At 47.9% G+C, this 20,350-nt stretch overlaps 1 protein-coding gene across 1 annotated transcript; it reads left to right on the top strand.

Annotated features, from left to right (window-relative positions):
• The first annotated feature begins 3,812 nt into the window (after nt 1–3,812).
• On the top strand, nt 3,813–19,903 carry LOC123998210 (double-stranded RNA-specific adenosine deaminase-like). Its single transcript, XM_046303239.1, is given in 17 exon segments — nt 3,813–3,962; nt 7,795–9,672; nt 9,998–10,245; nt 10,405–10,594; nt 10,757–10,905; nt 11,538–11,673; nt 11,977–12,209; nt 12,379–12,535; nt 12,869–12,922; nt 12,925–13,039; nt 13,243–13,336; nt 13,686–13,802; nt 17,030–17,157; nt 17,489–17,671; nt 18,147–18,259; nt 18,746–18,873; nt 19,114–19,903. Coding segments are annotated over 16 exon segments (4,149 nt in total). The 5' UTR covers nt 3,813–3,962; nt 7,795–7,938; the 3' UTR covers nt 19,484–19,903.
• Nucleotides 19,904–20,350: the final 447 nt, after the last annotated feature.

Raw genomic sequence — 20,350 nt, 5'->3', positions numbered from 1 at the left:
TGCCCATTCCCAATACACTACCCATCTCACTCTCTTTACACCCACCTTTCTCCCTGTCTTTCTCCTCGTCTCACTTTGTCTCTATCCCTCTCTCTCTCTCCTTCCCCTATTTCTCCTAGTCTGCAGTTTCCATTGAGAAGGGGAGCAGTATTGAACACTGCTCTGATGAAGGTTGGCACAGCCACACAGTATAACTTCTAAATACCGTGGTCTAAGGCACTGCATCGCAGTGCTAGCTGTGCCATTAGAGATCCTGGTTCGAGTCCAGGCTCTGTCGCAGCCGGCCGTGACCGGAAGACCCATGGGGTGGCCCAGCGTCGTCCGGGTTAGGGGAGGGTTTGTTATGCAGGGATGTTCTTGTCCCATCGCGCTCTAGCACTCCTGTGGCGGTTCGGGACGCAATACACACTGACACGGTCGCCAGGTGTATGGTGTTACCTCTGACACATTGGTGCGGCTGGCTTCCGGGTTAAGCGGGCATTGTGTCAAGAAGCAGAGCGGCTGCTGGGTTGTGTTTCAGAGGACGCATGACTCTCGACCTTCATCTCTCCGTACAGGAGTTGCAGCCTTTGGGACAAGATTGTAACTACCAATTGGATACCACGAAAAAGGGGTCAAAACAAATAAATGAAAAATAACTCCTAATTACAGTAAGGAAGTGACACTGAACGTAAGCAGTATACTGTACCATAGCTTCTACTTTAGAATCTCATTATACACTCCAATACACCTGCTAGAGACTCAGTTTGTTAATATATAACTCAACCAGTATCACAAAACACATGCATATATACAGTAGTTATATCATGAACAAGCACCAAACAACAACTGGATTGTCCATGACCAAACCCCCAGTAGGCTTGTGTCCAGGGGTAGAAATCAAATCAAATCAAATTGTATTTGTCACATACACATGGTTAGCAGATGTTAATGCGAGTGTAGCGAAATGCTTGTGCTTCTAGTTCCGACAATGCAGTAATAACCAACGAGTAATATAACTAACAATTCCAAAACTACTGTCTTATACACACAAGTGTAGGGGGATAAAGAATATGTACATAAAGATATATGAATGAGTGATGGTACAGAGCGGCATAGACAAGATACAGTAGATGGTATCGAGTACAGTATATACATATGAGATGAGTATGTAAACAAAGTGGCATAGTTAAAGTGGCTAGTGATAAATGTATTACATAAAGATGCAGTAGATGATATAGAGTACAGTATATATGTATACATATGAGATGAATAATGTAGGGTATGTAAACATTATATTAGGTGGCATTGGTTAAAGTGGCTAGTGATATATTTTACATAATTTCCCATCAATTCCCATTATTAAAGTGGCTGGAGTTGAGTCAGTGTGTTGGCAGCAGCCACTCAATGTTAGTGGTGGCTGTTTAACAGTCTGATGGCCTTGAGATATAAGCTGTTTTTCAGTCACTCGGTCCCAGCTTTGATGCACCTGTACTGACCTCGCCTTCTGGATGATAACGGGGTGAACAGGCAGTGGCTCGGGTGGTTGTTGTCCTTGATGATCTTTATGGCCTTCCTGTAACATCGGGTGGTGTAGGTGTCCTGGAGGGCAGGTAGTTTGCCCCCAGTGATGCGTTGTGCAGACCTCACTACCCTCTGGAGAGACTTATGGTTGTGGGCGGAGCAGTTGCCGTACCAGGCGGTGATACAGCTCTCGATTGTGCATCTGTAGAAGTTTGTGAGTGCTTTTGGTGACAAGCCATATTTCTTCAGCCTCCTGAGGTTGAAGAGGCGCTGCTGCGCCTTCATCACGATGCTGTCTGTGTGGGTGGACCAATTCAGTTTGTCTATGATGTGTATGCCGAGAAACTTAAAACTTGCTACCCTCTCCACTACTGTTCCATCGATGTGGATAGGGGGGTGTTCCCTCTGCTGTTTCCTGAAGTCCACAATCATCTCCTTAGTTTTGTTGACGTTGAGTGTGAGGTTATTTTCCTGACACCACACTCCGAGGGCCCTCACCTCCTCCCTGTAACCGTCTCGTCGTTGTTGATAATCAAGCCTACCACTGTTGTGTCGTCCGCAAACTTGATGATTGAGTTGGAGGCGTGTGTGGCCACGCAGTCGTGGGTGAACAGGGAGTACAGGAGAGGGCTCAGAACGCACCCTTGTGGGGCCCCAGTGTTGAGGATCAGCGGGGTGGAGATGTTGTTGCCTACCCTCACCACCTGGGGGCGGCCCGTCAGGAAGTCCAGTACCCAGTTGCACAGGGCGGGGTCGAGACCCAGGGTCTCGAGCTTGATGACGAGCTTGGAGGGTACTATGGTGTTAAATGCCGAGCTGTAGTTGATGAACTGCATTCTCACATAGGTATTCCTCTTGTCCAGATGGGTTAGGGCAGTGTGCAGTGTGGTTGAGATTGCATCGTCTGTGGACCTATTTGGGCGGTAAGCAAATTGGAATGAGTCTAGGGTGTCAGGTAGGGTGGAGGTGATATGGTCCTTGACTAGTCTCTCAAAGCACTTCATGATGACGGAAGTGAGTGCCACAGGGCGGTAGTCGTTTAGCTCAGTTACCTTAGCTTTCTTGGGAACAGGAACACTGGTGGCCTGGTTAACACGTTTAAATGTTTTACTCACCTCGGCTGCAGTGAAGGAGAGGCCGCATGTTTTGGTTGCAGGCCGTGTCAGTGGCACTGTATTGTCCTCAAAGCGCGCAAAAAAGTTATTTAGTCTGCCTGGGAGCAAGACATCCTGGTCCGTGACAGGGCTGGTTTTCTTTTTGTAATCCGTGATTGACTGTAGGCCCTGCCACATAGTTTGGGTTTGTTTGAAAATGGCCATTTGTTTCTATACTTGACTGAAAGACTTATGATAATATGATGCACTGACTGTAGCCTACTGGACATTACAGTGATGTATTTCAGTTTGATCCGCTGTGACTTTGAGCAGGACAGAGGACCCGAGTTTATGTTTCAAGTTTTTTATGTTTACATTTAGTCATTTAGCAGATGCTTTTATCCACAGCGACTTACGATTTGTGTTTTTTTGTATGACGTCTATGTGGACTTTTGTCTGTATTCTGTTTGTATATTGTCTATTGCTGGCAGCACCTTCTCACTAAGGCAAATTCCAGTTATGAGTAAATGTACTTGGGCGAATAAAGGTGATTCTGATATTAAATGGAGTGGTGCTGACACCTACTGGGGGATGTAATAAGTGCAATTTGCAGGAAACAGTTTGAACATGGATCCAGTCTGATCCATTGATTGGTGGATAGTATAGCAGCCTATAGCTCTATGGGTCGGTGAGCATCCAGGCACTGCAGTGGGCTGTGCTGCTGTAACGTGATGTGCTGATCTGCTCCCACTGCCTCTGTGTATCATGCTGTAAATAGTTCACTTAACGTGTTCATTACAAGATACAGGCCTCATGTTTGTATTTTGTTGGATTCCCCCTGCAATATATGGGGCCTTTTTTCACCAGCCAGCCATGCTTTGGGTGTTGAGTCTGGTTCCTCTCAAGGTTCCTTGTTGAAAGTAAATCCTTATAAAACGTACTAGCTCTTTGCAGGGTTCATGCCCACTAGGCCGGGTTTGTGGCAAATGGATTTGTGGAAGGTTTTGTAGCATACATATATTACATTTAATAGATTTTTTTATTTGAGATCTGATTAATCGAATCCTAAACTAGGGAATGTAATAGCAGTGGCTTGGAGGTACTGCTATTCTACATGTCCTATTCACCTGCCTAAATGAGTCCAATCGACCTGCCGCAGCAAAGGTATTCCACCTCGTCTGATGTTCTTTTTGGGGGGGACCGCACTCTGCAGTAAAACGGGCAGCGTCACTCCAAATGCGCCAGGTAAACTGTCGCAAACTAGTGATGTCATCATGCGCCCCCCTTACCCCCTTGTTTCTTTGTCGACACTGTCGCTAGCAAGCAGGGACTCGGACTGATACAAAGCTTCAATCGCAAACCCAGGTAAATTAATTACATTTTGAACTCTGTTTTTACCTTTCGTGTTAGTTCAATTGAGATCTATATTTGGTTTCGCGCTAACTGAATAGCTTTCAAATGCGACTATGGTGTGCACGCTTGTGCCGCAGTGATGCTCAATCAATGCTAACGTTAGCTAGCAAGCTATGTAGCTAGCTAGTCAATCCGGGCTATGCATAATTATCATTATTTTCACTGCATTTGACGTCGCGTTGCATAGTTGTTTACACTTGGGAGTTGATTGGGAAAGTGTGTCTGGAACAATTCGACAGTTGTGCATGTTATTTGCGATGCACAACTGCGGTTCTACGTTACCAAGCTAGTGAACCCGCTTGGAGCCTCCATCTGCGCAATATCTTGTTCGGAACATGCGTGCGCAGTCCAAACGACAACCATCCATTCAATGATGGCAGATGAGTCGATCTCTGCTGGCAGGTTGCTGAGAGAAATTAAATATTTACCAGGGTATTCAATCTGTAGCGTCAGTTAAAACCAAGATAATTTAGCTAATTTCAGGTTATATTCATGTAGGACTTCAGTCGGGGGATAACCGCCTGTGTGAGAGCGACAGTAAGAAGGGGATTGAGGATTAGGGGGGATTTACTGAAAAACGACTGTAAAATGACCAATTGGATCCTATGTTCATACAGCGATGAAATTGCACACTGATAGTTGATCCTCCTCCTGTCCACCTAGCTAACTAGTTGTGCGGGGTTCACTTTGACTGGGGAGGGGAGTGGGGTGAAAATGGTGTGCATCAGAACCATCCATAGCAAAAAAATAAACATGGGAAGGTTATTCAGTGGCGTCCTTAATTCCACAATCAAGCTGATGGCAGCAGTGACTTAGTTTAGTTTTATTTTACAAATTAAACCGCGCCAGAGATGATTAACAGATGCTCTCGCGTGGCTGTGTTTGATTGACCAATGCATGTATGCGTATCCCTGCGTGATGGAATTGGGTTTGATGCTGTGTTCAGAACAACTGGGAACTCTGAAATCTCATACCTCAGTGCGTTCAGAGACAACTGGGAACTCGGGGAAAAAACGAGCTCCGACTAGGAAAAAATAGCTTTGAACGGTCATCCAAGTCGGAAAACACGGGCATCTTTCCAGAGCTCCGATCTCAAGATTACCGACGTCATGCTTTGACCTCGTTTTTTTTTTTAACCCCTTGAGTTTCCAGTTGTCTTGAAAGCACCAAGATCTGGGTACAGTGGCCACTAGTTATATTCGGCAGCTGCTGTGTGCTCAATTAAACTGTTCTGGTTGTGTTTTTGTCACAACAATAGTTTGACGCAACAGCAGCTGTGAGACATGACAACTAAGAGGCGATCTTGAATGATCATATTTTGTTACTTTTTTTAGGGAGGGGGTTGAATGTTTTGGAGTTAGCCTTTGCATATATAGGCATCATTTCTGAAGGCTTTCTTGTCCAGATTGATATTTTCTAAAAATGTAATTGTAATGTAATTGTCTGTCTCTAGAGTGGATGCATTTTATAATAAATATTGGCTTACTGGAAAATAAATTTAAAAAACGATTGCCTTCAACTTCAATCAATATACTGTATCTTCTAACAAGAAATACATCCTGTTTGACATAACACTATGGCGCGTTTTCATTCACATGACAAGGACCGATTCTTTTTGAATTATTTGACATTATATTACATTATCCACATGTGAGAGAAATACATTTGACGTACAAGTATTCAAACAGCCTAGGCCTTGATACCTTGAGTTTGCACCAGTTTTGGCTACATCCTTACTCTAGCTAGTGAAACCTATGATAGGAACTATTGCATCACGTGACTCACCCAGACTGGCTACAGAACGTGTCTAGAGAAAGGAAAACGAAACTATTCTGCCCTTTTGTGCTGTTTTTTCGTGTTAAGAAACTGCAACTGCAGACTTTCTATGCGTTCTTAATAGGCCTATTCATCATTTCACATTGTAACGTCTGGTATAAGTATCTTGAATGGTAGGGGTACTAGATGTCCCTTTGAAATTGAGAAGCGCTCGTGCGGTATGTAAAAAATAAATAAACGTTTTTTGGGGGGATGGTAAAATACATAGAATTTTGCGAAATATAGCCAACTGGTTGAATTACTTTTGTATTTTGATAGAACGTAACTGTTTATCTCTAAACTGTTTGAAGTGTAGTCAACTTCTGACCTCAGCAGCGCGCCCGCAGACCTCAAGATCTCTGCCTTTCAAAAGTGACTGAAACCTACTCTCCTTTATGCCGCCTTCAGGCCAGGTGGTGATATAGTAAATCTGTGTTTTATCCCGCGAACTTTCAGGTACGTTCATTGAATTAGTTAATGTATTTCTACTGTCATCGAGTCGTTTATGCAACCCACTAAGCATGAACTTGATTTATAACACTTTGACCAGGGTGTATACCCCGATTCTGTAATTCAAATAGAAATGACTCATCAATAATCCAGGAACGGGAACATACCGAAAACAAGGCCAAACAATGTCTGTCTGGTCCATGGGCCAAAGACGTCCTAATATTTAATACCCAGCTCTGTATATTCATATTGCCCATGGAAGCAGCAGAGGCAACTGAAGTTGTTATTTTGGCCGTCAGTTGCCAGCTTGCATTAAGGTCAGCCAGATCCCGCTTTGACCCGGGGCACCCGACCCAAAGCTGCTGCTGCTGTCTGTTAACATTGCCGTGAAATAACTTGATTCCACTTGTCGTTATATTATTAATATGGTGGCAATCGTTTCGGGAGCAGCATGACAGAAGTTTATGTTGGCTAGCACCATGCCTGGCAGGGCTGAAATCTGAGGAGCAGGGTTGAGTGTCTTCCTGTGGTCAGTGACAGATATCATTGAGTGCAGGGAAGAAGCTTTGTGGTACAGCATTTTCATTAAAAATACCCCCCATCATGTTCTATGCCCTAAAGATTTATATGTAATTGGCATGAAATTACTAGTGTGTATTAAATATTTTAGCTGAGAAAATAATCTGCAAATTTAATTCAATGTCAGGTTTGCTGTACTAGAAGGTGCCCATAATATGAAAAGGTATTTGAAAATAGTCAGTGCTCAACCAACGTGAGTAGAGGTGCAACCTGTGTAGCCATCATGGGACTCTCATTAGCACCACCAGCTGATGAGTTTTCTCCCCCATGCCCCATACGAACTTGACCGTTCCCGTTGTGATTATTCTCAAGAAGGCCATTGAAGGCTGAAAAGTCTGTCTACTAAAATTACTTATTTTTAATGGTGAACGAGCGTTATTCCTTTTCCTGTCCAATGTGTGTTCTATGGCCAACCTTTTATCAGGTTCAACATCTATTACTTATTTGCTTAGTGTTTAGTCTGTCAAAAGTTAGTGGAGCAACGCCTGTCCTTCACTGACCACCTTGAATCTTTTCTTTCCTTCTGCCTCACTCTCACTTCCTATGTGAAGCTGCAAATCATCTGTTAAACCAGAACTAACAGTGAAGCCACAACCATGAATTATACATTTCTGACCTTTTATACATGGATCTCGTTGTGGCCAATTGGGTCCAACAGCATGTGACACTGGGGCTGTATTGGAGACAGGATGGAGTACAGTGAGACTGTGTGTAATATATATATGTTGTTTGTCATAAGCCCTTTGATCTACACTGTTTTTCTCCTGCCCTTTTTCCATTTCCATCAGGATTTTCCACTAGATTTTGACCAGTCTTATGTCCCTAGTTTCTTCTTCATATTGCTTTATAGTTGGCTCTTTATTTTTAATTTCATGGCTCTTTTCCTCACCCACTCAGTCACTTTTGCTTTCGCTCACACCCATCTCGTCCTGTCTCTCAGGTGCTGACTGCCACTTTGCGATCATCGCCCACCCGGCTGTTCTGCCAGACTGTGTTGTTGCATCAGTATCCAACACAGAGACACATCCTCCTATCTGCTGCGTAACAGGCGGCCCTGGTCCCCCCTCAACCTGCCCCCTGCGCTATGAGCAGAGGACGAGGAGGGCCCCCCATAGAGCATTACCACCGACCCCCTCTCCCCCAACTGCAGGCTAAGCAACAATACTACAGAGCTGGACCCCTGGGATTTCACCCCAGAGCCTCCCCGCAACAGGCCCTACACCCAAACGTCCATTCATACCTGGGCCCAGTTCCCCCTCTAGTACCACCCAGTGCCCACTCTCAGCCTCTCTACCCCTCTGTCCCTCCCCCACCCGGACACAGCCCAGGCCTGAGTCAGCAGAGCTCTTGTCCCAGTGGTCCTAACTCCTTCAGGCAGCAGCAGGTCCACTTCCTGAGGGGACAGAACACTGAGGCTCCCCAGTTTAGGGTGAGCCCCAGAGGAGGGGTGCAGAGCTTGGGTCGAGGGGGACCGAACGGACTCTATAACGAATCGAACCAGGCCCAGGCAGGGTACAGCAGGTACTCCCAAAACAGCTCTAGGGGGAGAGGGGGACCGAGCGGACTCTTCAACGAATCGAACCAGGCCCAGGCAGGGTACAGCAGGTTCTCCCAAAACAGCTCTAGGGGGAGAGGGGGATACGGCAGCGAGCGAGGCAGAGGAAACGGTAGGGACTTCAGGTACCCGCCCAGTCAGGGACCCCCTAGAGGACCAACCGGCCCTACATTCTGGAACCAGAAGCAGACTTCAACCCAAAAGCAAGGCTTCAACAGACAGTGGAGCCTTCATGCAGACTGTGCTGACAGGCCGTCTTTCTCAGAAGGCTTTCAGAGTTTATCCTTAGACAGAGAGAGGTCCTACAGAGGAAGAGTTGACCGAGGCGACAGCTTTGACAAAGCTTCTGTTGGTAGTAGTAATAATTCAAACAACAAGAGTGTCCCTACATTTCAGCCACCCGACATCAGAGAGCAAGTTTTGCAAGCCTTGGCAGATTTGAGCCCCGGTGAGAAGCTACAAGCAAAGTGTTTGGCGAAAACGCTGCGGTTGCCCAAAAAGTTTATCAACCAGGCCCTTTACGGTCTTGAGCGTGATAAGAAAGCTTCAAAACACGGTGAAAGTCCTCCAGAGTGGACTGTCTACGTAGAACCACAGGAAGAACCGGAAAGTAGAGATTCTGATCCGGAAAGCCCACGTTCCCAACCGAGGGAACATTCTGTGGAGTCACAGGAAAGACCTTCAGAAGAAGATTGCTCTCACTTCCTGTCTGTGAAGGAGGAGGACATTGTCATCGAAGCTGAGATCCAGCAAATTGAAGCGCAGGGTCCTGAGGGCGACAAAGAAGAAGATTACTACGTAGAATCGGATTCACACTCCTCTTCCTCAGAACCATCTGAGTCATATCGGCAACATTCCCAGTCCCAAACCCAACAACCCAGTATCAACAGCAGCAGTAACGAAGAGCTTGACCTAGACCTTGACGAGAGCGACATGGCAGACTGCGGCAGTAATCAGAAGGAGTTGATCCTGCAGTATCTGCTGGAGGCAGGGGAGGCCACGGCCCTGGTGATCTCCAAGAACCTGGGCCTGAGGGGCGCCAAGCAGGTCAACCCCACCCTGTACGCCATGGAGAAGCAGGGTGACGTGAGCCGCAACGCAGAGGTGACCCCTCACATCTGGGAGCTATCTGTCCATCGCAGGGAGAGGATGGAGAGGAGCCTCAAGGCCGAGCGCAGCGCCCCTGCAAAGGTCGAAGGAATGGGGTCCGGATTCCAGGCGGTGCCACCCGGATTGGAGTGTCTAGAGGCCAACGCTGAGGCGGTAGGTGGACACTCTCACACAGCGAGCGAGGGGTGGGGGGAGTTCAGTTGGGGGAATTAATTGACGTCTTCCTGAATTTGGGAGATCCCCTCCCTCACTTGGAGCCCGTCTCCTACGAAGGGGAGGAGGAGTTCGGCAGTTACCCTAGTAACATAATGTTGGTTGGATCATTGAGGGGTGAACATAGCTCTGTAGATTCCGAGCTGAGAATGCCAGGTCTGGAGCCCTTCAAAACCGCCTTACACCGATCCCACTGACCTCCCCCCAACTTCTGCTTCACTTCTTTCTTTCCTCACCTACTTCCTCCTCTTCATCCCTCTATCAGGAGGACGAGTCGAACGGAGGGCAGTGGGCGACCGACGATATCCCCGAATTCCTCAACGCCATCAGCCGGGATGGAGGGGGGACAGTAGCAGTCTCCCTGGCAGCGCCCCCACCTCAGAACCTCCGTGCCAAACTCCAGGAGGTGAGGGCCAAGAACCCTGTCAGCGGCCTGATGGAGTTTGCCCAGTACCAGGGACACAATTGCGAGTTCCTGCTCCTCGACCAATCAGGGCCCTCACATGACCCCAGGTCAGTGATGTCATAATGTTCCCAACCAATCATGGTTGGCCGTTGCTGGTATGTCTAAGAGGAAACCAGCTGATTGATTTAGCAAATAAATTTTTAAAAACGTGTTGTCCCTGCTCTTTCTCGCTACCTCTCACTCCCTTGTATTTTTCTCCCCCTCAGATTCCGTATGCAGGTCATGCTGGACGGCAGGTTGTTTCCTGTTGCTGAGGCATCTAATAAAAAGGTGGCTAAGAAAGATGCTGCCGCAGCAACCCTGAAGATTCTGCTGCGTGAGATAGAGGGGGGAGGGGCCGAGGAGGGGCTCACTGCAGGGGTGGACCAGGCCATGGACCCCACCTCTGACGTCCCTGTAAGTCTGAAGTGTGTTCGTGTGTGTGTGGAGGTTAGTAATAATCAATGTCCTCTGTTGTGCTTGATTGTGTTGTAAAGGCCAAAGATGTCTCTTTTTTTTCAATCCTTTTCTAACTCTCTGCTCTCTCCCTCCCTCACTGTCTCGCTCTCCCTCTGTCAGGAGGTGGTGGAGGGTCCACCCCAGGCCCTGTCCCGTTCCCTGCCGGGGGGTAAGAACCCCGTGTCCATGCTGATGGAGTACAGTCAGCGCACTGGAAACCCCATAGAGTTCATCAACACTGGACAGGAGGGCCCACCTCACGACCCACGGTATCCATCTGTCTACATCCTCATCAGGGATGGGGTCAATTCCAAATGAAGTCAGTCAATTTAGGAAATAAACTGACATTCCAATTCAATAATTGAAAAAATAGCATCCATTTTCAATGATTTCTCAATAAACTGAAAAGGAGAAGCTATTTATTTCAAGTTTTCCATTTTTGAATTTAAATTCAAATCACTTCCTGAATTGAGTGACTTCAATTAGAATTGAGCCCAACCCTGCTTCTCATTTTTCTCTCCCTGGTTCTCTCTTCTATACATAAATGAATCAGGAAAGGTGGGCCTGCCCTCCCCTCTCTTTCTCTCCCTTGGGAGCAGTTACTTGTGTCCTGTATGACTTTCATACTGCAGCAGTCTGCTGACTGGATGATACAACAGCACCTCTGTGTCTCTGCATATAACCTTCCCCTAGGCACCTACTGTACTGTCCCGCAGTAATCTGATACTGGGACGTGTGACCATCTTTGTCCCTCTTCCCCTCTTCCTGAGTGCTGTAGTCTCTGTGAAGGAGATTCACAGCTCTACCCTGATGCCCCCATGTGGTTAGAGAGGAATGTCCTCTTACCTCTCTCACCAATGTATGTTTAGGATGTATAAGTTAGTCTCTGCTCCCTCCTCAGGTTCATGTTCAGGGTGAAGATCGGGGAAAGCCTGTGTGCTGAGAGCTCAGCCCCCAGTAAGAAGGCTGCCAGGCAGCTGGCTGCAGAGGAGGCAGTCAAGGAGTTAATGGCCGACGGGAGACTGCAGCTCAACAAGGTGAGTAAAGGAGCCAAACATGGGACTGAAAGATGTTTCAACTAAATGGATGGTTCCCTGAAATAAACACTACCCCATCTATTTAGGATTTAGGCTTGTCAAGCTAGCTAGCTGTTTAGCTATGGACTGACAGAATGTCATGAGACCCCGGCATGTGGACTTCTCTCATTGTGCCTCCAGGCCGTAATTCTAAGAAAAGATCCTCCGAACACTAAGATCACTCTTCCCACCTCCTTTCCTCTGTCTTTTCACTGCCTTATCTCTCTTCTCCTCCCTCGCTCTCCATCACCCCATCCTCTCCAGCCCCAGTTTCCCCTGTGTCTGTCTGGTGATGAAGGGGGCTTCATGCCCGCTTGCCCCTCCCTGCCCCCGCTGACAGAGGAGGAGCTGCGTTCTGCCCACGAGGCGGGGGTTGGTGACCTCATCAGCCACCTAAACAACAACGCCGTGTCAGGTCTGCTGGAGTACGCCCGGGCCAGGGGCTTCGCTGCAGAGATACGACTGGTTGGGCAGTCAGGACCACCGCACGAGCCCAAGTCAGTACACACACGAACATACACACTATGTGTAATTCAGAGTCCACAGCTGTAGAGCTGCGGTAGTCCGGCGGTCCATTGTGACATATAAAACACTATGAAAGCCAACGGTTCAATATTGTAAAACGTGGCTGTGCAAACATGGATGCTTAACTCCCCTCTCTCTCAGGTTTACCTACCAGGCTAAACTAGGGGGTCGCTGGTTCCCTCCTGTCTGTGCTTCCAATAAGAAGCAAGGGAAACAGGAAGCAGCTGATGCAGCTCTGAGGGTTCTGATTGGAGAGGCAGAGAAGGCTGCCCGCACCGGGGAACTAACCCCTGCAGAGGTCAGTTTACCTCTCTTACTATACTACTTTTTAAAACTCTGGGTCAGGACCCACAGTGGGCTTTGGGTGTGTTAGAGGTGGGTCGGGAGTGAGGAGACTGCACCTAGAATCATACACTATTTCCTCTTCATTTGGGTTGCTGGTAGATGATTTTGGGTCACGGGACGACCGTAATTTTCTCATTGGGTCTGGAACTGAAAAAGTTGAAGAATGCCTGCTATACTATGAATACACTGTTAATACTATGATTACACTGTTAATACTATGATTCTGCTATAACCTACTTCTGTGACTGGTGGGCCGTTCATAACCTGTTATTGTTTCTGTCTCTAGCTGCCACTGAGTGGTGGGACAATCCATGACCAGATCGCCATGTTGAGTCACCAGCGCGTTTCAACGCCCTCACCACACGCATACAGCACAGTCTTCTGGGAAGGAAGATCCTCGCTACCATCGTCATGAAGAGGGGGGAAGGGCTGGGGACCGTGGTCAGTCTGGGAACAGGTACCTGCCGTGTGTGTGTGTGTGTGTGTGTGTGTGTGTGTGTGTGTGTGTGTGTGTGTGTGTGTGTGTGTGTGTGTGTGTGTGTGTGTGTGTGTGTGTGTGTGTGTGTACGCAAGAGAAAATAATAACAAGCCTTTTGGAATGATTTTTGTCTCCACCTTTTGAGATAATATAAATGTATTTTTGTTTGTTTTTCTCCTCAGGAAATCGCTGTGTTAAAGGGGAGGAGCTGAGTCTTAAAGGGGACACCGTTAATGACTGCCACGCAGAAATCATCTCCAGGAGAGGGTTTATCAGGTAGGAAGTTACTGCTGCTTATTTGTCTTCCATTCTGTCCTTTTATATAACTAGTCTTTTCCCCTTCCTCCTTTGCTCTTCGTTTTGATTCCTTTATAGCTACCCTCCCTGCCTTTCTGAAACCTCCCTTTCCCCCTCTACAGGGTGTCATATGTCAGCTGGGAAGTCATTACAGACTATGATGTGTGTTAATGTGACTGTGGAGTCCATCTGGTTAGTGTAGAGTGTATTAATGCCACTTACCAGATCCTCTGTTTCTCCACCAGTCTCCCTTTATTTGTGTGTTGGATCCTGGACACTGATCTGAATCACTCAAATATGGATTCTACTCCCCCCCCCTCCCCTCCAGGTTTCTATATGCTGAGTTGCTGAAGCACTGTGAAGGATCAGAGGACAGCATATTTGAGACAGCTGAGGAGAACAAGCTCCGGATCAAACCTGACACCACCTTCCACCTCTATATCAGGTGGGCCTTTTAATTTTTATTTTTTTATTTCACCTTTATTTAACCAGGTAGGCTAGTTGAGAACAAGTTCTCATTTGCAACTGCGACCTGGCCAAGATAAAGCAAAGCAGTGTGAACAGACAACAACACAGAGTTAAACATGGAGTAAACAATTAACAAGTCAATAACACAGTAGGAAAAAATTGAGTCTATATACATTGTGTGCAAAAGGCATGAGGAGGTAGGTGAATAATTACAATTTTGCAGATTAACACTGGAGTGATAAATGATCAGATGGTCATGTACAGGTAGAGATATTGGTTTGCAAAAGAGCAGAAAAGTAAGTAAATAAATAAAAACAGTATGGGGATGAGGTAGGTAAAAATGGGTGGGCTATTTACCGATAGACTATGTACAGCTGCAGCGATCGGTTAGCTGCTCAGATAGCAGATGTTTGAAGTTGGTGAGGGAGATAAAAGTCTCCAACTTCAGCAATTTTTGCAATTCGTTCCAGTCACAGGCAGCAGAGAACTGGAACGAAAGGCGGCCAAATGAGGTGTTGGCTTTAGGGATGATCAATGAGATACACATGCTGGAGCGCGTGCTACGGATGAGTGTTGCCATCGTGACCAGTGAACTGGGATGAGGCGGAGCTTTACCTAGCATGGACTTGTAGATGACCTGGAGCCAGTGGGTCTGGCGACGAATATGTAGCGAGGGCCAGCCGACTAGAGCATACAGGTCGCAGTGGTGGGTGGTATAAGGTGCTTTAGTGACAAAACGGATGGCACTGTGATAAACTGCATCCAGTTTGCTGAGTAGAGTGTTGGAAGCAATTTTGTAGATGACATCGCCGAAGTCGAGGATCGGTTGGATAGTCAGTTTCACTAGGGTAAGTTTGGCGGCGTGAGTGATGGAGGCTTTGTTGCGTAATAGAAAGTCGACTCTAGATTTGATTTTTGATTGGAGATGTTTGATATGAGTCTGGAAGGAGAGTTTACAGTCTAGCCAGACACCTAGGTACTTATAGATGTCCACATATTCAAGGTCGGAACCTTCCAGGGTGGTGATGCTAGTCAGGCGTGCGGGTGCAGGCAGCGAACGGTTGAAAAGCATGCATTTGGTTTTACTAGCGTTTAAGAGCAGTTGGAGGCCACGGAAGGAGTGTTGTATGGCATTGAAGCTCGTTTGGAGGTTAGATAGCACAGTGTCCAAGGACGGGCCGGAAGTATATAGAATGGTGTCGTCTGTGTAGAGGTGGATCAGGGAATCGCCCGAAGCAAGAGCAACATCATTGATATATACAGAGAAAAGAGTCGGCCCGATAATTGAACCCTGTGGCACCCCCATAGAGACAGTGACCTGTTTGTTGACTTGGCTTTCGAAGACCTTAGATAGGCAGGGCAGGATGGATATAGGTCTGTAACAGTTTGGGTCCAGGGTGTCTCCCCCTTTGAAGAGGGGGATGACTGCGGCAGCTTTCCAATCCTTGGGGATCTCAGACGATATGAGAGAGAGGTTGAACAGGCTGGTAATAGGGGTTGCGACAATGGCGGCTGATAATTTCAGAAATGGTGGGTCCAGATTGTCAAGTCCAGCTGATTTGTACGGCTGTTGGCCGAGGTTGCCAGGCGGAAGGCATGGCCAGCCGTTGAGAAATGCTTGTTGAAGTTTTCGATAATAACCCTCCCCCCCATGGCTCATTCTTCTCCACCTACTGTCTTCTCTCCCCTTTCCTTCTGTGCCCTGGAACTCAACTGGGCCACCAGCCCACCCCCACACACATGTTGTTCTAGGAGTTTGAGAAGCCAGTGTTTTTTTCTGCATAGTATGTCAAAACAGTAAAATAAAAAATGTCATGTTTAGATAATGATTTTTGGGGTGGAAAAACGTTGTCTGTCTAAACTGAAGACTAAAACCACATATGTAGAAAAGGTAATGGCGCTATATATTCTATAATAAGATCTTCTTTGAGAACTAACAATGACCCAAATAAAAGCGAGACAGTCGGGGAGAATAAAAAAAATCCCAAAATGATGCACTCAGGAGTATTTTTATCATGGCATGGGGCCCCATTGATGTTATAAAGTTTGAGTCCCTCAGTTCAAATAAGCCATGCAAATTGTGTTACTGGCCAACAGGGGGGCCTCTATAATTTAGTTGGCGACCCCGCCATTGGCCACGCCCACCGCCTAAGCCTAATTTTGATCCAGAAAAAACCCTGGAAGATCCTTCTAGTTAATGACCTGCTCCTATCCACATGTATATCTACCCCTCTCGCTCTACCCCTCTACCCCTACCTCTTGCTCTACCCCTCTACCCCTACCTCTCGCTCTACCCCTACCTCTCGCTCTACCCCTCTACCCCTACCTCTCGCTCTACCCCTCTACCCCTACCTCTCGCTCTACCCCTCTACCCCTACCTCTCGTGCTCTACCGCTCTACCCCTCTCGTGCTCTACCGCTCTACCCCTCTCGTGCTCTACCGCTCTACCCCTTTCGTGCTCTACTGCTCTACCTCTTTCGTGCTCTACTGCTCTACCTCTCTCGTGCTCTACCTCTCGTGCTCTACCGCTCTACCTCTCTCGTGCTCTACCGCTCTACCTCTCTCGTGCTCTACCGCTCTACCTCTCTCGTGCTCTACCTCTCTACCTCTCTCGTGCTCTACCGCTCTACCTCTCTCGTGCTCTACCGCTCTACCTCTCTCGTTCTCTACCTCTCTCGTGCTCTACCGCTCTACCTCTCTCGTGCTCTACCTCTCGTGCTCTACCGCTCTACCTCTCTCGTGCTCTACCGCTCTACCTCTCTCGTGCTCTACCGCTCTACCTCTCTCGTGCTCTACCGCTCTACCTCTCTCGTGCTCTACCGCTCTACCTCTCTCGTGCTCTACCGCTCTACCTCTCTCGTGCTCTACCGCTCTACCTCTCTCGTGCTCTACCGCTCTACCTCTCTCGTGCTCTACCGCTCTACCTCTCTCGTGCTCTACCGCTCTACCTCTCTCGTGCTCTACCGCTCTACCTCTCGCGCGCTCTACCTCTCTCGCGCTCTACCTCTCTCGCGCTCTACCTCTCTCGCGCTCTACCTCTCTCGCGCTCTACCTCTCTCGCGCTCTACCTCTCTCGCGCTCTACCTTCTCGCGCTCTACCTCTCGCGCTCTACCTCTCTCGCGCTCTACCTCTCTCGCGCTCTTCCCCTCTCGCGTTCTCTCTCGCTCTACCTCTTCCTCTCTCTCGCTCTACCTCTCCCCCAGTACTGCTCCGTGCGGAGACGGGGCGTTGTTTGATAAGTCGTGCAGCGAGGACGCGGGGGACGGCCAGGGCCACCAGCCCCTGTTTGAGAACGCCAAGCAGGGCAAGCTGCGCACCAAGGTGGAGAATGGTGAGTTACAGCCAGATGCCATCTGCAGCACCGTTCCATGAGGACCCCCTCTGTTACTGAGGACAAGCACATAGAGCCACCATGTTGCTTAACTCCCTTCTCTGCAGGCCAAACAGAGCATGACTACAAATTCACACCTCATTTGCTGCTGCTGCCACAAACACATCTGGTAGAAAGGACAAATCCCAACGGATTTGAATGTTCCAGTCTAGAGCATGGACTGTGTGATTCTAGTGTACCACTGGCTCTCTCATACACCCTATTCCTCATACTGCATGGCTTTGTCTTTGGAGTCAAAAGTATGCCTCAAGGGTGTTTGTGCCATGTGTAGGTGAGGGCACCATCCCGGTAGAGTCATCGACCATCGTGCCCACCTGGGACGGCATCCAGCACGGCGAGCGTCTGAGGACCATGAGCTGTAGCGACAAGATCCTTCGCTGGAACGTCCTGGGACTGCAGGGAGCCCTGCTCTCCCACTTCCTCCATCCTATCTACCTGGCTTCAATCACCCTGGGTGAGGATGGAACGATAGCACATAGAGGGAGATTGGTGGAAGGAGAGAAGAGATGAGGGAGGGGACAGTAAACATTTGAGGGAGATTTGATTTGAAAAAGAGTGTGGGAGTAAAGGGAGAGGGGGGGTCAACGGTCACCGCTGGCTTCAGCCATGTTTAACAAACTCCACTCATAAGTAGACAACATCTCAATCCCAAACTACATTGTCCTTAGCTGGTCATGACTCCTACAGTATAACTATCTACCCAGACAGTCCCTGACTGACCCTCTCAGACATCCATCTCTTTACTCACCTCTCCTTGTCAGAGTACTCTGATGTGATCAGCCTTGTTAACATGGAAATACACTGACTCACACACTCTTCTGTCATTCTCTTTCTCTCCCTCTTTCTTTACATGTCAATATGTCGCACCCCTTCCTCTCTCTCTTCTGTTCTGTTTTCCCTGTCCTTGTCTCTTATATTTGTCCTTCCAGGCTACCTGTACAGCCATGGCCACCTGACACGTGCTGTCTGCTGCCGATTGGCCAGAGACGGCGAAGCCTTCTCCAAGAGTCTACCTGCTCCCTACACACTCAACCACCCCGAGGTACACACACAGAAACGCACACAGAAACGCACTCAACCACCCCGAGGTACACATACAGTACACACACAGAAACGCACTCCACCACCCCGAGGTACACATACAGTACACACACAGAAACGCACTCCACCACCCCGAGGTACACATACAGTACACACACAGAAACGCACTCAACCACCCCGAGGTACACATACAGTACACACACAGAAACGCACTCAACCACCCCGAGGTACACATACAGTACACACACACAGTACACAAACAGCCGCTCCAAGCATCCAGCATAGCCATTAACGCAGACACAAACATTGCTTTCCACTCTGTTTAAAATGGTTGATTAATCTGAGAGGATTTATTTCGTCTAATTTCAAATCAAAATCAAATGTTATTGGTCTCATGCACATATTTAGCAGCTGTTATTGCGGGTATAGAGAAATGCCTATAATTGAACCTCTCCCTTTACTCCACTCCATCTCTGTCTCCCTTCAGGTGGGCAGGGTGAGTGTGTATGACTCGACGCGTCACACAGGGAAGACCAAGGAGTCCAGCGTGAACTGGAGCCAGCCAGACCACATCACTGTGGAGGTGCTGGATGGGACCAAGGGCAAACTGGACGGGTACGCACCCCGCACCACAACTAGAACCAGACCCTCAGACCTCATCCACCCTCATCCAGATAGCAGCACCAGGTGGTTAACCTGGGCTACACAGGGCCCCATTTCAGTAGAACAGCAATCACTATTTATACTCCATATCGAGTAGTGGCATTTAATTCATATGAAAAACATGTTGAAAATGTTTCAATCCCAGCGTAGTATCTTCTGTGTATTCCTAAACCCCGTTTGTCTTCCCTCTAGCCCCAAACTGGACGTGTCGCGGGTCTCCAAGTCCAACATCTTCCGTCAATTCCGGTTGTTATGCCAACAGTGCGGGCGCCAGGACCTGCTGGCTCTCCCGTCTTACGCCCAAGCCAAGATGGCCGCCATGTCCTTCCAGGTCGCCAAGCAGCAGTTCTTTGATGCGCTCGGTAGCCATGGTTACGGAGCCTGGATTGGCAAGCCATTGGAGGAGAAGAGCTTTGACGAAGCGGCGGCCTCCGATGGCCAAGGGGCAGGAAGTGTTGCTAATAGCAACCAGGGATACAACAACAACAATAGCTATGGAAGCACAACCACTGACTATAACAGCAGCCAGTGGGGTAGTAGTGCGTATACACAGGCCATGTAGAAAGGAGGGAGAAGGGAGGGTTGGCTAGAGATGGAAGGACATGAGCCTGGAGGACGGGGGGAAGGGAGGAGAGGAAAGAGGAGCTGACAGCAAGTACTGGATCTTCTTGAAAGGGGTAGAGGTCAGACAGATTGGAAAGGACAGAGTTACTGAGATGGAGGGAGGGAAGGGGACAACAGTCCAGCCCAAGGGGTGAGGGTCAGACAGCAGCAAGAGAGATGGAGAAAGAGAAGGGGTTGCTACTGCTACAGAAAAGCAACAGAATATAGAAAGAGAGGGGAGAATAGGGGGTTAGTAAGCATGATGACTGTGATGTAGTGACATTCAGAACTGCATAGCATGCACTACTGCTCCACTGTAACAGTAGCCCCAGGACACTCTATCCTCACATGTACATACAGGACAAACCCTCCCTGCCCTCACGCACACAGCCCTGTCTCTCTAGTTCAGACACCCTACACCTGACCCTGTCCTACTCGCCAGCCAGCCATTCAATCACGCATGACTAGTTTAATCTGTACTTATCAGCCTGAGCATGGATAGTAGTGATCACACTTTATATATATATATATATATATATATATATATATATATATATATATATATATTATATATATATATATATATATATATATATATATATATATATAAACCAGCCCTGTAACGTTTAGCTACTCCCCGACCTAGTAACCCACCCCTTTACACTGTGTTAATGCTATGGCTACGTCTACAGGTCACAGCCTGGTCCATCCCATAACTCTCCACTGTAACATAGATTTGATGACTAACTAGCCTAGATCATAATGATTCTGTTATTGTTGTGTCCTATGTGGTGTGTATCGCTATTGTTCTTGAGGTTTTTGGTGT

Source organism: Oncorhynchus gorbuscha, linkage group LG15 (assembly GCF_021184085.1).
Source record: "Oncorhynchus gorbuscha isolate QuinsamMale2020 ecotype Even-year linkage group LG15, OgorEven_v1.0, whole genome shotgun sequence".
Lineage (NCBI taxonomy): Eukaryota > Metazoa > Chordata > Actinopteri > Salmoniformes > Salmonidae > Oncorhynchus > Oncorhynchus gorbuscha.
The sequence above is the reverse complement of the archived record's forward strand: the minus strand, read 5'-3'. Positions and strand labels throughout refer to the sequence as shown.